Raw genomic sequence first — 18,259 nt, 5'->3', positions numbered from 1 at the left:
ATTCATTTTATAAAAAATTATATACTTCTGAGGGGGAAACAGGATAATAGATCTATTGATTCTTTTTTATCTACATTAAAGTTACAAGCATTAGATGAAGAGGATATTATAGATTTGGAAGCTCCCTTCACAGATCTAGAAATTAAGACCGCTATGATGGAAATGCCAAACGGTAAGTCACCAGGAGATGATGGGTTTTCGGTGGAATTTTATAAAGTTTTTTATGAAGATTTATCTTCGGTGTTTAGGGAGGTATTACAACAAGTGACTGAACATTATGATTTACCAGAATCTTGTTCTCATGCTTTAATTACTGTAGTTCCAAAGAAAGATAGAGATCCATTAAAGGTGTCTTCGTATAGACCTATTTCTTTATTGAATGTGGACTATAAAATAATAGCTAAATTGTTAGCAAATCGGCTTGCTAAATATTTACCTAAATTAATACATGTAGATCAAACAGGTTTTATTAAAAATAGACATGCTTCAGATAATATTCTTTAACTAATTAGTTTGACCAATGCATACCGACAGCAGCCTAACCATCCAATGGTGGTTGCACTTGATGCAGAAAAAGTTTTTTATAGGGTTGAATGGAATTTTTTGTTTAAGGTCTTGGAAAAGTTTAAACTTGGCCCTTTTTTTATTGGCTGGGTTAAAGCTTTATATACAAACCTAACTGCTAGGGTGGTGACAAATGGACAGATTTCGTCATCATCTAAATTAACACATTCTACTCGACAGGGTTGTCCATTGTCACCAGCCCTATTTGCATTGGTCATTGAACCGTTAGTTCAATTAGTACGGAAAAATGAGTAGATACAAGGGATGAGAGTTTTGGATGAAGAATATAAGATTAATTTATTTGCAGATGATGTTTTGATATACTTAACAAATCCGGAACAATCTTTGCCGCATTTACAGGAATGTTTATTACAGTATGGATCATTATCTGGTTATAAAGTTAATTGGTATAAAAGTGAAATTTTACCGGTAGGTGAAGGAGATTATTCAGTTTATAAAAATGTTATTAATTTGAAATGAACAGATAAAATTAAATATTTAGGAATAATTGTGAATACTGAGTATCAATCTTTATAAATTAAATTCCATTATTGAAAAAGATAAAAGCAGACTTAATTAAGTGGAAAGACATTCCATTAACTTTAATTGGCCAGGTTAATTGTATTAAAATGAATATTTTTCCAAGTATTCAATATTTGTTTCAATCAATACCATATTTTCTTACAAGGAACTTTTTCCAGGATTTAAATAAAGCTACTAGGGAATTTTTATGGAAAGTTAAATTACCAAGGGTAGCATTAAATAAGCTTACTTTGGTATGCATTAGGTGGATTGCAATTACCTCATTTTCAGAATTATTATGAGGCAACCCAACTTAAATTTATTAGTGGTTTGATGGATTTGGATCAATCTCCAAGTTGGGGTAAAAGTTGAGATGGCATGCATTTCCGAAAATGCAGTATACCAATTTATATTTCGGTGGAATATAATTTATTACGAGAGTATAATGTGTTGATATTAAAACATCTATTGATATTATGGACAAAAAGTAATAAGATTATAGGATCAAAAGGTAAATTATCTATTTTAACGCCATTATATAATAATCAGCTTATTCCTTTTTCATTTAAAGAATTGGGATTTTAAGGGTATAAAAATATTGCAGGATTGTTTTGTAGAACGTCAATTTCTTTTACTCATTTGAAAGAGCGTTTTGATATTGCTGAAACTTCTTTATTTGTTTATTATCAACTTCGGTCGCTGGTTAAAAAAAATGTCTGGTAGAGAGATGGTTTTACCTGTATTGTCGGAGTTTGAGACTTTGATTTCTTCTGTGCCGAAAAAGGGTTATATTTAACTCCTGAGAAATTTAAAAAATATGGCTTTAGTAATTCAGATTCTTGTTTTGGATGTGGTACGTGTGTTGGAACTTTTTTACATGGTGTTCGGTCTTGTATTTATGTACAACCATTTTGGGAAGAAATTAAGTCAATTTTGGAAAAATTGTATAAGATTAAGTTACCATTAGATCCATCTGTTTTTTTTACTGGGTTATGTGATTCCTTTAAGGGGATTGGGGTTGGATAAATTTCAAATTGCATTTGTATATTTAGCAGTGTCTGTAGCTTGAAAATGTATAGCAAGTACATGGAAGGATAAGACAGTGATTAGTATAATGCGATGGCAGAATGAAATGAAAGCTTGTATTGTTATCGATAAAATTACTTATGTTTTGCATGATAATTATTCTTTTTTGTTAATAAATGGTCATTATATTTGGAATATAGGCAATTAGAGGTACTTTGATTTATTTTATTCTTTTTTTAATATATCTTTCTTTGGCTCTCAAGAGAGCTGGCTGAAGGGGTGGGAGGGGTGGGGTTTCATTTCTTTTTTTTCTCTTTATTTTCATATATATAAACATTTTGTATGTTTACCAATAATTTTTCAATAAATAAAGTTTGAAGAAAAAAAAAGACTTTGCACCTTCGCATTTTCCCAACTCAGGGATTGTTCAAATCATAGTCTGTCCGGGTTGGCAGCAGAACATCGAGCACCATCACACTGAGCATTGGAGCACCTCAGGGCTGTGCGTTCAGGCCACTCCAGTTCACACTACTGACCCATGATGGCATCATCCAGCTCCAACAGTGTCATCAAGTTTGCAGATGACACAACAGTCATTGGCCTCATCGGCTACACGATGAGTCGCACTACAGAGAAGAGGTGGAAAATCTCGTGAAATGGGTCGAGAGGAACAACCTGAGTCTCAATGTGGACAGACAAAGGAGATGATCAGGAGGACCAGGAACAACCATCCTTTACTCCACATCCACAACTCTGTAGTAGAGAGAGAGTGGAGACACCAAGTTCCTTGGAGTTCATTTAACTAGTGACCTGTCATTCAACATCTCCTCACTTGTCAGGAAGGCACAACAGTAACTGGATTTCCTGAGAAGACTGAAGTGGGCAAGACTACCTACCATCATGTCAAACTTCTACAGGAGATCTATCGAGAGCATCCTGGCCGGCCACATCACATTGTGGTACGGTTAATGGAGAGGTCAATCCACAGGACCATAAGAGTGGCAGAGAGGATCACTGGAGACTCCCTCCCCCCTGCCCCCAATTGACATGATCTATCAGGATCGTTTTCTGAAGAGGACACTTTCCACCCTGTACACATCTTTCAGCTGCTCCCGTCAGGGAAGAGTTACAGGAGGATCAGAGCCAGCACCACAGGCTGAGGAACAGCTTCTTCCCACAGGCAGTGAGAATCCTGAATGACCAAAGGATCTGCTCACACTAACCCCCCTGAGACTCTCACATTCACAAAACAATATTCCAGAGTCAGAATTTAAATGAACAAGTCATGAAATGAGGTGTTTTGTGGCAGCAGTAAGTAACTATTTATTTATATTGATGAAATAATTGTATTGTGGGTCATGTCTGGGCGTGTGCCTGCAAGTTTTACACTGAGGACCGGAGATCACTGTTTTGTCGGGTTGTACTTGTACATCAAATGATAATAAACTTTCAATAAACTCCTAAATATTACAGTTCCTCTCTTTAAAATCAACCCCAGAGCATCAAAGGAAGGAATGTTTTATTAGTGTTTTTTTATGCTCATTTAAATCACAAACAAGGAGTAAACAGAAAGCAAAGTTCAACTTCTATCTCCTTGTGCAAGAACTCTTTAGCCCCCCCCCCCCCCCCATTAAGAGACGTGAAAGATAATCCCAAGCAAGGAAAACCCAACATAAATAAGATTTTAAAAAAACAGGAGTAAATTGAGCATACTGGAGTAGACAGTCCTTGTGTTAAAAGACTTCTTGAGATTCAGGGGTAAAAAAAATCATAGCTCCGTTGCAATCACATGACAGGAAAAAATGGACATTTTTTATTGTCTACATTTCAAGGCTTCAACCAACCTGAAAAAGAGAGAAAAAAGTCCAATTTAATAACCACAACAGCTTGCAAATCTCCTGCCATTTATTTCCCCCACCTGTAAATTCACTCTTGAGATTATCAACAGGCTAAACTTTGGCCCAACGTCCACAGGGAGAGTGGCTGCGATGTTCGTGGTGCTGGGACACCAATACACAGCAAGAATTTTACAACAATGACTCATTCATGCAGATCCGGAGGATGGGAAAATGAAAAAATGAATGTGTTTAAGCAGCTACTAATTTATCACAAACTTTGGCCAATTACATGTCTTAATCCACCACCTCAATTTCAACTGAAGAGGTGACATGGTTAGCGCAATGCTATTCCAGTGCCAGTAGCTCGTCTGTAAGGAGTTTGTATGTTTTCCCTGTGTCTTGCTGGGTTTCCTCCCACGTGCCAAAGATGTATGGGGGAATGTAGGTTAACTGGGCAGCACGAACTCGTGGATCGGATGGGCCTGTTGCCATCCTATATGTCGAAGGTTTTTAAACTGAAAAGCCATTCAGCCCTGAGCCTGCTCCACTGTTTGTGCCTGCCTTAGTAGCACTTAACTGGCCCATTTCTCATGCTTTCATGTCCAAGAACCTGATGGATATCCTAGTCCTCTAGATGCAGAACTCACGGTTAAGTTGCCTGGATCCTGTGAGAAGATTTGCTAATGCACCCACAACGTGAATGTTAACTCCAAAAGGCTTTGTTAAAGAGTTACGGCACAGAACAGGGCCTTCAGCCCATCGCATGCACTGACTATCACTCATTTACACCAATCCTGCACTAGTCCCACACTCCCGTGAACTCTCCCTAGATTCTACTGCCCAGCTGAACACTCAGGGACACCACCTACCAACCCACGTCTCTTGGACAACACCAGAGCAAACCCACCCGGTTACAGGCACAAGGTGAAAACTCCACACCGACAGCACTCAAGGGTGGGGTGCATCTGTGGAATTTGTTGCCACAAATTCACCTCCAGCCTCCACAGCCACTCAGCATCTCTGAAGGGACTCTGTCTCATACAGAAAGGGGTACCTGTTGACACTAATACAACTCTTTGTCTGCCTTGTGGCAGGCAGAAGGCAATTTCATGTAATATTACGTTTTGAATTATTACCAGGTCTATAAAGGCATCTCAAAATGCAGGTCAGTTCAAAGTGTTGCCCCCAAAATCAGAGGATGTCAGCACAGACAAGACTGCACAAGATGCCTCAATAGCTGCTGAACTCACCCAAAACACCAACTATTTGCACATCCAACAACTTTCATGCCTTAAACAATGAATTATTTCTTCAGTTTAATTACTAATGTTTGGTGGTGGCAAAATTAACACATCATAAAGTCCTTCCAAGAAGAGCATTAATTAACCAATTTCCAAATGCTAACAGAAGACTAGTAACCAGTTTCATCTCAATCATGGCTTACCCATACTTTCCACTTACTTCCCTTGGTTCCATAGCCATTAAAGTCACCTGGCCAACAATATATTAATTCTATTGACCCTTCACATGGCCTTTTCAAATTTCCGCCGTTCTGTCTGTTTAAGATTGTGCTCTCTGCCCCTCCAACCCCTTGCCAGCGGAACATTACAAACAGGGAGTTGGCCTTCTGGCCCTGCTTCGCCATTTAATAAGATCATGCCTCACCTGTACCTTCCTGGCTCTTAAATTCATGAAAACCATCTTATTAACTCAGCCCATCTTAAACTGACCGAGTCATTGAGGACGATATTGAGTAACACACGCGCACAATCTTCTTTGATTAAAAAATCCTTTAAATTAATGTCTAATTACGTAGAATCTGAATGTTACCTTTAAGAAATTAACTAAGCTGTTTTAGATACAGGGCTCACCCTAACCCTCGATGAGATCTAACCAGAGTTGTGTGGATTGTTTAATAATGACCAATAGCCCAAAATGGTCTGCTGACAAACTGCACACAGAACTGCAAAATCTTTTATGGCTCTTGAACTGAAAGAAAACATCCCCATTAATCTTCATTAATGCTTTGGGAATGTTCACCTGGATTAGCAGCTCACATTCTTCTACACACCTTCTAGTGACAGAAGCAAGGCTACCCTCCGAGACACACAACCGAAAAGGAGAAAAAAAGCCAGCTTGCGCATTAACTGCATCAGTTTAATTACCAGTCCATAGCTCCGTCCAGACCAACTCCTTTGGTAGCAGAGGTCCTGAATATCTGCCACTTCCGATCCTTCATGGCGGGTAGGCCGAGTGCGTTGGCCACCTCTGTGGGAGACATCGCTTGCTCCATGTCCTGTTTGTTGGCAAAAACAACAAGAACAGCCTTCTTCAGCTCTTCCTCCTGTAAGCAAGCAGTTAAAAATCTATTTTTATTGGCTGTGAGGGGGGAAAAAAAACACACTAAGGCAAGAAACAATTTCAGTATTTTAACACTTAAAAGGCCAGAAAAATCCCAACCCTTTGTTCGTGAATCATAGCCTCTGGCTTTTGCTTGGTCTGCGCACACAATGCTACAGATGTCTTCAACACAACCAAGAGAACCAAAATGCTCCAGCACCCCACCAACCATTTCTTTCCTTCTGTTATCAGACTCTTAACTGGACCTCATGTCATCAAAAGAAGATGTGGCAAGCACTGCGGTTTTATTTTAAAAATGGTCCTTTTCTCTACCCCCAGCACTATTTAGCGGCTTTGTGGCTAACTATCCAGAGGATTCAAAAATAAATGGAGGGAAAGATAGTGGCTGCAGAGAGACTTGGATAGATTGGGAGAATGGGTGAAGAAGTGGCATATTAAATGCAGGTGCTCCTCAACTTACAACCCCTCGCAAGTTGAAGAAGGAAACCTCACCTACCAGTTTTATAATGAGATCTTGAATACCTTTATTCCACACTGGAAAATACCATTCACGTACACAGCTGAAAGCACACTGGACATGATGACTATTTGAAGTACTGAACTAAAATTAATTGCTGGAAGGTGGGGATGCGAGAGAGCAGCGTACTGCACATCGCAAGCGCGGGAACAGATCGAATTTGAAATTGAAAGTACAGATTCTGTGACAAAGTACATAGAAATAAATTTGGAAAGGTTTGTTAGAGTAGGTCACATACAATCACTTTAAAACAGATCTGATTTGAAATACTGGAGCTCTGCTCATGCTAGACATATCGGCTTCACAGCTTTTGCAAGAGCTTTGAAGAGTGCTCAAGAGATTTCACTAATGGACTGTTGTTTACAAAAAGCAACAGATGAAAGACCTTGTTGGAGCTGCCTTCTGTCTGGATGGGAACTTGCTGTTCTAAGAGGGTCATGTGGTTTTGCAAGCAGAGAGAGTCAGGCTTTCTCTGAGAGTGAGAGAGAGAGAGAGAGAGAGAGAGAGAGAGAGAGAGAGAGACACACACACACACAGCTCACTTCCACGGTGTTACAGCCAGCAGAAGTAGCTGGGACTGGAACAAGACAAGCTGGCAAGCTTGTGGAAAGCCATTTATAAGACGGCCTAGTCAAAGCCTTTGTGGTTCATGCAAGAGGAGAGGACTGGCTGTCTAATGTTTCACTTGGAATAAGAGAAACAAGAAGGAACTCTGTGATGACCTGAAAGAAAGAGGTTATCATCTGGAGAACCCTGAGGGGGCAAATTTCTTCGGCAAGACACTGAAGTGGCTGATGGAAGTAAATGTACAACAAATCTCTCTCTGAAAACCAACAAGAACCTTCCTGAGTGGTAACCATTTACCTTTTAAGCACCAAAGCCTGGTGAACTTTATAAATGTTAAATTTGTGCACAGTATAAAAAATGACTGCAACGAGTGAACTTGGAGGAATGAGAAGTGAGATTGGACTGTGAACCAATGAACTTTTCTGAACTTACACATACATTACATACCCATGTGCTTAGAATTAGAAGGGAGTTAGGTTAGTTAAGTTAAAGTGTGGTGCTGTTTTCATGTTTAAAGATAATTAAAAGCAACTTTTGTTTAAGTAACCATTTGTCTTAGTGAATATCTATTGCTCTAGGTTTTGGGATCCTCTGGGCTCGTAACAATTCGAACCATCGTAACTTTGAAAAATTGTAAATCGTACCATCGTGAGCACCTGTACAATGTTGGTAGAAGGAATAAAAGGGCAGTCTATTATTTGGATGGGGAGAAATTCAAAATTTGGAGGTGCAAAGAGACTTGGCAGTCCTCATGAAGGATACCTAAAAGGTTGACCTCCAGGTTGAGTTGGTGGTGAAGAAGGTGAATGAAATGTTGGCGTCCATATCCAGAGGGATAGGATACAGGAGTGGGGATGTAGTACAGTGGAAGCCCAGGGACAATCTCACCCTCAAACATTAACTCTCACCCCCTACTTAATTTGCCTGAATGTGTAAGATTCACAGACATTAAACATTGAGCTCGAGCCCAAAGGTTCCTCACTGAGGTTGGAGGCTTTTTGTCACATGACAATGGAGATACATTTTAATATCCACAGTGATTCTGTCATAGAGTTTCACAGCACTGAAACCTGCCCTTCTCCCTGACTTTCCACGTTTACCCGTTACTCTTGTTTATAAAATGCAGAAGTCCACATTTTTTGCAAAAAGGCATGTTCTATGAACAAATCAGAAATTTACTGTTATTTACAAAAGGTGGAGCTAGAGGCATTGTATCCAAAAATAAAGCAAAAACTCTTAAGTTTTAACATCCTTCATTTCGCTATTCCAAACATGTCTAACAGTCTCCTTTCCTCCTGCCAGCATGAATCTCACCTTGCCCACCCATTGGCTTATTCCCATCTTGTGTCATTGCAACTCCTCACTCTGACTGTACGTGTCTGTTCCCAACAGCAGCCGGCTTGCGTGTGCACAACACCTACCTCGCGTGTCACTCCAAATGAACACTCACTGGGCCCGGGCAGGTACATGACCGTGCCAGGCCCAGGTAGGTGCACCACTGTTGCTTCTTAAGCTTGTCTTGGGTTGTGGAAACCACAAATAAAGGGGATTGGGGAATTAATGCAAGAGGCAACAAGAAGATCAGGGACACTTGTGTAGCCTGAAAGTGGTTTCTCCAATTTTCACAAGGGAATCACTCACTAAAGTTCTGGGATGAGCTATTGTGCCAAAATTTCTGAAAGCGATGAACTGTTCCAAATTCCTTCCCCTTCATTGTAGAAACTACAGTGGAACCCCGATTTAACGTAAATCTAGATAGAAAGCAATGAGTCATTGGACTCGGGCTGCTGCGGACAGCGAGGACTTGGGGCTGTCGTGAGGAGCGGGGACAGTCAACTTACCCAAAATTTCAAGTGTAACTACAGTGATTTATTGAAACCCCGATTTAGTGCGACCCCGCTATTTCTGGACCCAAACTATCTCATTATAACGGGTTTCCACTGTCCATAGCAAATCCCCTCAAACCAACTGCCCACATTCTTTTGACCACCATCCTGAAATACTTCACTGGCAGATCAGGGAATATTAACAAAGGAGAGATCACTCATGCTTGAAGTGTAACCTTTTACCACTTTCAGTGTATCTTCTGGATTTTAAACTTCCTCTATGAGCAGTATTACTCATCCACAATCACTTCCAAATGACTTATCTGATTACATTCTATTTGTAAACGAGACTCGCCAAGTCTCTTCCTCACCTCCAGCATGGCGACAAGTTCCGATTTTGAGATTCCCATTCTTTCCTTGTCACAACTGTCGACCACGTAGATGATTGCATCAGTGTTGGAGTAATAACAACGCCAGTAGGGGCTAAGAAAAGGAGAGCAATTACTTCATTACACATGCTGAGGTGACTTCAGGTTTCTGATACAAAGCAGCTCTGTATCTTCACCAGAAATAATTAACTGGCTGTATTCACTACACACGCAAACATTGTACTGGAAGAAAGATATTGGAGAGGGTGGGAAAAGAGGTAGGACAGATCGAATAGTGGGGGAATGAAGCAACAAGGGACTGTGATTTATATTCTGTAGCGATAAGTAATACTTCAGTGAATATACCAGTGAATGCTGTTTCTCAGCACCACGAGGTTGAGGAACAGCTTCTTCCCACAGGCAAGGAGAATGCTGAACGACCAAAGAACTGTTTACAATAACCCTCTGAGACTCTCGTATTCATTAAACGATATGTATGATTTATTTGTATGGATGAAATATGTCCTCCATGTGTATTGTTTGTCTGTATATGTGTTATGGCTGGGTGTGTGTCTGCATGTTTTACACGGAGGACCGGAGAACGCTGCTTCATCAGGTTGTACCTGTACAATCGGATGACAATAAACTTGACTTGAGTACAGGGATGAAAGGGGTTGAGAGGGAACCTCAGAGACATTTCAAACAGGGATTCTAAAACAAGACGGCACAACTTCAGATAAAAGGATGTCAATTTAAAATAGAGATACGGAGAAATTTCTTTAGTCAGAGGGTCGTGAGCCTGTGGAAGTGAGGTCGTTGGGTCTACTTAAGGAAGAGATTGACAAATATTTCATTAGTCAGGGCATCGAGGATTACAGGGAGAAGGCCGGGGTGTGGGGCTGAGTGGGAGGATGGATCAGATCATGATTAGAATAGTGGGGCAGATTCGATGGACCGACTTCTGATCCTATATTTTGTGATCTTGCATATTCAGATTATGAAAGTTGCAAAATAAGGTTGTTGTAGTCGGAGACATTAATGTCTCCAATATTGATTAGGATGTACTTTGTTCCAGAGGCTTAGATGGAGCAGAATTTGATAAGTGAATCCTAGAGAGATTTTTTTGAAGAAGTATGCAGATAGCCCATCCAGGAAGGAGGCCTTGTGTAAGCAAATAAATCCAGCCAAGTGATCAGTTTCATTGGAGACCATTTTGGGAACAGTGATCACTTTCCCTTAACTTTCAAGATAAGGATGGACAAGGATAAGCCTGGACCTTGTAGAAAAGTACTAAATTGGAGAGGGAAAGTTGTGACAGGACTAGTCAGGAACTGGTGGGAGTAAACTGGGAGCAGCTGTTATCAGACAAGCCCAGAACAAGCATATGGCAGTTGTTGAGGGATCAATTAATTAGAATCCAGGACCAGCATGTACCAATGAGAAGGAAGGGCAAGGATGGCAAGATAAGAGAACCTTCTCAATTAGATGAATAATTAGGGATGGGTAATCAAATGTTGGCTCAGCTGTGAAGCCCACATCCCTTGAATGAATAAATAAATGTAGTGAATTTTGAGGTGAGGGGGGGTGTGATGGGAGAGGCAAAAGTATTATGAAGTAGATTGCTGGCCCGATTGGAATTTTTTTTGTTAGCTTGTTCTTCAATTACACATTTCTTGATTTCACACACCCTGATACTTATCGTGTAGGACTCAAGTTACTCGTTGACAAGCAAAAAATCCATTAATCACAGATCGTCGTGGGGAAATCATTTTCCCGAATGGTCAGTGACACTGAAAGGGCCTAGTTCCATACCGTATACTGGTCTGTCCACCCAGATCCCACACTTGGAACTTAAGATTCTTGAACATCACTGTTTCGACATTGAAGCCAATTGCTACAAAAAAAAAGTTAACTTCACATTAGTGTGAAAAGACATCAGAGATTGGTGAAGAGTTCAGGAGACCAATTTCAAAGGTACCCTCGATCCACCAAGAAAAAGTTTCCAATTTGAGATGTAACCTAATAACATACAGTACAAAATGAGTGTACCATGAGGAAGTATTACATACACTGGGGTGGTTTCAGTCATAGTTAGAGTTGTATAGCATAGAACAGCCATTCTCAATGGGGGCCCTACACTCCCCCTGAGGATCATATCTAAATAAATGCTTTGTTTTCTTTTTAAACTCCCTTAATATAAATATTTGTTGTTTTTTATGTGGTCTGTTGGAGAGAAGTACGGAAGAAACCAAAACTTGACTGCTTCACAGGGAAGGGGGCCCATAAACGTTGAGCAGAATCCTGGGGGGTGGGGGGTGGGAAACCATAGCTGAAAAAAATGTACAGAATGGCTGTCATCGCTTCTCGGCCTTTTGGCTATGATCAAGTGTGAAGATTGGCTGTCAGAGGAGACCAACACATCTAAGATGACCATCGTGTCCAGCTATACTAATCCCAGTTGCCCATCCCTTTCTGCTCTACTAACTCGAGTTAATGTCGCCACCATCTCCTCTGGCAGATCATTCCAGATACCAACTACTTTGGGTGAAAAATGTACTCAGATCCCCTTTAAACGTCCTTCATCTTGCCTTGAACGTGTGCCCTTTAGTTTTAGGCACTGACTCTCTGCCTTATCTGTACTTCTCATGTTTTTACATTCTATCATCTCCTCTCTTGGCCTAACTTGTACCAGGGAAAAGACAGTCTATCCAATCCCTCCTGATAATTCAAGCTGTCTAATCCAGCCAACTTCCCTGCAAATCCTATTGGATTCATGATCTGAGGACGTAGCCTCAAGAATAAAGGGTCATCCCCTTTGACCAGCTATTTTCAGCAGGGCCCAATGGCCAGCCCTAGGGGCCACAATCATATAAAGGCTGGGGGGGGGGGGGGGGGGGGGGGGAGGGGGGGCCATGGACTGAAATCAAAAAGTTCTTATGAATGTCTTTTTTAACGTCATCAGTGGATGACCAGCTCCAAACAGTCTCAGCAGTCCCATTTTAAGGTGGGATAAACCAGTCAGCTTTCCCTCCACATAAAATCCCAGCTGCAGCCAACTGCCCCTTCTTCTTTCACAGGTCGAAGCCTGGTCTATGCTGCAGCATCAGGGTCCATCCTGATGCTGTAGCCCCTGGGGTTGGGACTACAGCACATTTAAGGGGGAAGGGGGCACAGACTGAAATCACAAATTTTTATGTAGTCGGTAGGAGAGAATTACGGAAGAAAGCAACTAAACTTGACTGCTTCACAGAGAAGGGGGCCTGTAAATGAGTACAGTGCTAAAGGTGGGGGGGAGCATAGCCAAAAACAGGTTGAGGTTAGCTGGTTTAGATTACAGCAGCCAATCAACCTGCCAAGCAGGACATCGGACTGTTCCAGAAAGGATGCTGTTGTTAGCCTTATCAAATCTCTCCCAGCTCCTCATACAGCAACGTGATTATCAGGACATTTATCAACCCTTTTATATTCATTAGCCATTTTTCTGCCTTGGCATATTGTGATAACTTAATTTATAGTAATCTAGTTGGTAATATCCTATATTCCTGTGTAGTTGCAACAGGTCGGAGAATTGTGAGCAGTTTTAGGCTTCTCATTTAAGAAAGAAAGTGTTGATATTGGAGAGGGTTCAAAGGAGGTTCACGAGGATGATTCTGGGAACGAAAGGGTTCTCGCATGAGGAGCGTTTGACAACTCTTGGCCTATACTCCATGGAATTTAGGAGAATGGGGGGGGGGGGGTGCTGTCATTGAAACATTTCAAATATTGAAAGACATGGACAGAGTAGATGTAGGAAAGTTGATTCCCATGCTGGGAGAAGTCTAGGACAAGAGGGAACAACTTCAGGATTGAAGGGCAACCACTTAGAACAGAGACATGGAGAAATTTCTATAGTCAGAGGGCTATGGATCTGTGGAATTTGCTGCCACAGGTGGTTGTGGAGGCTGGGTCATTGGGTGTATTTAAGGCAGAGATTGATAGGTTCTTGATTAACCAGGGGATCAAAGGTTATAGGGAGAGGGCCGGGCTGAGTGTGGAAATCATTCAGCTCATGAATGAATGGCAGGGCACAATCGATGGGCTGAATGGTCTACTTATGCTCCTATGTCTTATGGTCTAACAAGCAAGAATTTCAGTGTATCTGTACATTGTACTTGTGTATAGGACAATAACTCTCATCGTCATGGGATTGGTTTGTTCTTTCCCCAACAGCAAAATAAACAAAAGCTCTGCTGGCGACAGGCGAACACTCCAGTTTACTTTGATCAGAAGCCAGATGCTCCCCTTTAAGTGAAAGGATACATAATAGAAGTGTACGAACATAACAGAACCCTCCAATATGGCAAAGGTTTGCAACAGTTAACAGCATAGGTAGGTGGCAAAACATGACTTACTAGGAATGGTGGTGACCACTTCGCCCACCTGCAGTTTGTAGAGTATTGTGGTCTTGCCTGCTCCATCCAGACCTAGGATCAATATTCTCATTTCTCTTGACCCAAGCAGGCCGGAAATCAAGGTGGATAACCACCCCCCTGCAGCGTAACACAGAATCAGCACGGCGATAACAATGCAAATTCATGTCAACATCTCAGAGTTCATTGACCATAATTTCTAGATCCACTTTTAATTTATTTAATTGTCTTATTATAACCCCCATCTACCTTACACATTCAGACCATATATACACATAAAATAGACGGAATTTGTGGATAAAATTTAGGGGTCAACTATTACACGCACACTAACTTTGACCATGTAAGTACTTGTGTCATTTGAGGAGTTGGGAGCTCAGATGGGTGGGCAGGACCAGGTGTTAAGTCTGTGATTAGGGTGTTGGGAGCTCCAGAGGGCAAGGGGCCAGGGCCTCAGTAAGAGCCCACTGTCTATTTTTCTTCCATCCATGTGCCTGTCTAAGAGTCTCTTAAATGCCCCTAATGTTCCATCCTCCACCACCATCCTCGGCAAGGCATTCCATGCCCCCACAACTCTCTGTGTAAAAATAAAATACCCCTAATATCTCCCCTAAACTTCCCTCCCATCACTTTGTACTATGTTCTCTGGTGTTTGCTGATCCTGCCCTGGGAAACAGCTGCTGGCTGTCCACCCTATCTATGCCTCTCATAATCATGTATATTACATGAACACCCTTGGAACACCTAGACAACAAAGATACCTGCGTCAGACTATAGTTCTGCTTTCAACGCAACAGTACCAAACAAACTCATCCTCACGTCAGTGACGGGGCCTCAGAACCCTCTTCTGCAATTGTATCCATGACCGCCTATTCTGCAGGCTCCAATCACTTTATCATAGTACTTTAATTTAGAAATACAGCGCAGAAACAGCCCCTTTCAGCCCATGAGCCTGTGACGGCCAAATACACCTAATTAATCTACAACCCCCATACATTTTGAAGGGTGGGAGGAAACTAGAGCACCTGGAGGAAAGCCATGCAGACTCCAGGAGAACGTATAATCTCCTTATAGACAACACCAGGCCCATGCAAGACTGTGTACTCAACCGCTTACTAGAATCCTTGTACACCAAAGAGTGCATGGCCAAACACCTCTCCAACTCCGTCTATAAATTCATGGACAACACCACCATCATAGGCAGGATCTGTAACAACGACAAGTCGAAATACAAAGAAGAGATAGAAGAATGAGGCTTGGTGTTGGTTGTGTGCACCAAGGGGCTGGTTAGGTTTCTGGAAGAGGGTCAGAGCTGTGCAGAGTGGAGATGGTTCCAAGAAACAAACATCTCCAGTGACCTGTTCTGGTCTACCCTCATCGACATAATAGCCAAGAAAGCACACCAGCGCCTCTACTTCCTCAGAAGCCCAAGGAAATTCACACATCAACTTGAACAACGACACCACTGAAAGCATCCTGTCAGTGTGCATCACTGCGTGGTCCAGGAACTGCTCAGCCCAAGACCACAAGAAACTGCAGAATGCTGTGAGTGCAGGCTAAAACTCAGAGTACCCCAACCACACTCTCTTCATATTACCCTTCCAGTTCAGAGGATTCATGAGTATGAGGTCACACACCATCAGGTTCAGGACAGTTTCATTCCTGCCATGATCAAACCCCTGAATGAACCTTCACCAAAGATAAAATTATGTTATCTTGGCTCTGAACTCTGTATCTACAGCTCTGTACTGTCTTACTTGCTGTACTATGTACTATTCACAAAACAAACGACCACTGCACCTTGGCACGTGACAATAATCTGAGCCTAAATGTGTCAAGCAGCTTTAATTTCAAAGTTATGCAGCATTAAACACCATTAAACTGCACATGGATAACAAAGTCTGAATGATAAAACTGCTTAGATATAATAATTCCAATTTCACAACACCTTTCCTTCTGACTGCATTAGGAGGCAGGGTAAGGGGAGATTAAGGAATTTATTCAATTATTTGAATGCTCTATTCCAGATATCAGTGCTTAGTCTCCAAATACACAAGAGATAAATTTGATAGAAAAAGTAGAGGATTGGTTTTGATTTTACAAGTGACAGAGCAGTGGCACAGGAACTCCTCCATCTGTTCCTCCACCTGCACCCATTTCAAAATGTATTCCAGTTAAGGTATCCTAATGAAACAGAGAATACAGGGGCCATGTGTTTCTTCAAATTGTGATTTTCAGCAGGTTCAGATCAGTCAAAGGCATTTTACAGGCAATTAAATACATTAGAACATAGAATGGCAAAGCACAGGAACAAACCTTTCTATCTGTGTCAAACATAAGTCAAATTAAACTAATCTGGCTGGTCTCAGTCCCTTTCCCTCAATCAAGTGTCCATTCAGAAACCTGTCGAAACACTCTTAACTCATTAGTTTAAGGCACATTTTAACTGTCACTCTTACCACACTCTGGTACACATCTCCTTTAATCTACCTCCATCTCACTTTAAATCTAGGGGCAAGTCTTATTGATCTATCGGTGTCGTTATTTATTTATTTATTTTTACACAGAGAGTTGTGGGTGCCTGGAATGCATTGCCGGGGGTGGTGGTGGAGGCAGAAACATGGGGGGCATTTATGAGAGTCTTAAACAGGCTCATGGATGGAAGAAAAATGGAGGGTTATGGGGAAGGGAGGGCTTAGAACTTTTTTTTGGTAGGAATATCTGGGTGAGCAAAACATTGAGGACTTATGGGCTTGTACTGTGCTGTAGTGTTCTACACCAGTGGTTCTTAACTCTTTTTTCCCCCACTTATATACCAGTTTAAGTAATCCCTTAACCACAGAGTACCCATGGCATCCTATGGTGCTCTGTGATTAGTAAGGGGTTTCTCAAAGTATGTGGGGAAAAAAGGTTGAGAACCACTGTTCTATGTCCTCTGATTTTTTTTGGACATTTCCACTGGTAAAAAAGACTATCTACCCTCTTTATGCCACTCAGTATGTTCTTCTGTCAGGTCTCCCCACCGCCTCCAACATTGCAGATAAAGCAATCCAAGTATACCAAACCTCTCTTTGTGGCTGATGCTCTCTAATCCAGGCAACATTCCACTGGACCTCTACAGCAACCTCTCCAAAGCTTCATATCCTTCCTGTAATAGGGCAACTAGAACCTCACACAATACTCCAAGTGTGACCTATGCAAAAAGTGCTGTTTTTTTAAATAGCTGCAACATGACTTCTTAACATTTATACTCAGTGCCCCAACCAAAGCACCCTACCTACATGTGATCCACTTCCAGGTAGTTGTGAACTTGCACACCAAGATCTCTCTGGACATCAGCGTGCCCAAGGATCTTGCTTTTTACAATAGACTTACCTCTTAGATTTGACCTGGCAAACCTCAGCACCTCACACTTGTTCAGATGAAACACCATCTGCAATTTCTCCACCTACATCATTCCAAATGATGCATCCTTTGATCTCCTTCCTTCAGTATCTGCCACTCATCAAGTTTTGTGTTGGGCTATAAACTTAAGAGTTTGTTTTGTCCGAATTAGATATTTATATAGGTGTCTGTGTTGTGAGGCTTCACTGACAACAAAATGTTTGGCCATACAGAAATGAAAATATTCTTTATTTCCTTTATATTCATCAAGCACAACATCCTGCTTTGCCTTCTCCACCTCTGCCTTTTCCTTACTTGCCACTATCCACTCTCTCTGGTGTCATTCTGTCCTCCTGATCTGCTTCCTCCCTGTCATCATCCACCCACCTACTCCACTCAATTCCCCTTTTACTCACCTAGCATATTTCCACCTCCCCTTCTGCCAACCTCAATCCCTCCCTCACTCACCCATCTCCCCTCAACTCCCTCCCTCACCCATCTCCCCTCATCTCCCTCCCTCCCTCACCCATCTCCCTCCCTCACCCATCTCCCTCCCTCACTCACCTCCCTCCCTCACCTCCCTCCCTCCCTCACCTCCCTCCCTCACTCACTCACCCATCTCCCTCCCTCACTCACCCATCTCCCTCCGACGTGGCGTCACTCGGGGCTGCGCGCGCACCTCCCTGTGAACAACTGTGTCCGTCGCCAGCAGATTCATCCCTTGCATTGAAGGTAAATTAAGTGATTTTGTTCCCTTCTAAATTAGTAAATAAATATTTAATTTTTATTCAGACAAACGTTGCCAAATTGATTGGCGGATACGTCTTTCAGTGAGCAATCCGCCGATTCGCCACAGACTGGGAGCCGGGTAGCGGCA

At 41.8% G+C, this 18,259-nt stretch overlaps 1 protein-coding gene across 2 annotated transcripts; it reads right to left on the bottom strand.

Moving 5' to 3' along the window:
• Positions 1–3,410: 3,410 nt before the first annotated feature.
• arl1 (ADP-ribosylation factor-like 1) lies at positions 3,411–18,119 on the bottom strand. Of its 2 annotated transcripts, none has more exons than XM_069904440.1 (6): positions 18,019–18,119; positions 13,981–14,118; positions 11,402–11,483; positions 9,593–9,704; positions 6,116–6,294; positions 3,411–3,956 (listed from the first exon to the last, which is right to left on the bottom strand). In XM_069904440.1, exons 1-6 carry the CDS (start codon positions 18,107–18,109, stop codon positions 3,926–3,928), a joined length of 633 nt encoding a protein of 210 aa, XP_069760541.1. In that variant the 5' UTR covers positions 18,110–18,119; the 3' UTR covers positions 3,411–3,925. The 2 variants fall into 2 exon arrangements, with proteins under 2 accessions (XP_069760541.1, XP_069760542.1); XM_069904441.1 differs by lacking the exon at positions 18,019–18,119 and adding an exon at positions 17,909–17,917.
• Between the last annotated feature and the right edge of the window lie 140 nt (positions 18,120–18,259).

This window comes from Narcine bancroftii, chromosome 11 (genome assembly GCF_036971445.1).
Source record: "Narcine bancroftii isolate sNarBan1 chromosome 11, sNarBan1.hap1, whole genome shotgun sequence".
Taxonomy (NCBI): Eukaryota; Metazoa; Chordata; class Chondrichthyes; order Torpediniformes; family Narcinidae; genus Narcine; species Narcine bancroftii.
The sequence above is the reverse complement of the archived record's forward strand: the minus strand, read 5'-3'. Positions and strand labels throughout refer to the sequence as shown.

Excerpts from the sequence above, each read along its gene's own strand:
- arl1 (XM_069904440.1), bottom strand. The coding sequence starts at position 18,109 with ATGCAAGGGATGAATCTGCTGGCGACGGACACAGTTGTTCACAGGGAG. Across the intron at positions 14,119-18,018 it reads GCCACGTCGGAGGGAGATGG|GGGGGTGGTTATCCACCTTG; the intron begins GTGAGTGAGGGA and ends GTTACGCTGCAG. Across the intron at positions 6,295-9,592 it reads AACTTGTCGCCATGCTGGAG|GAGGAAGAGCTGAAGAAGGC; the intron begins GTGAGGAAGAGA and ends GCTTGCTTACAG.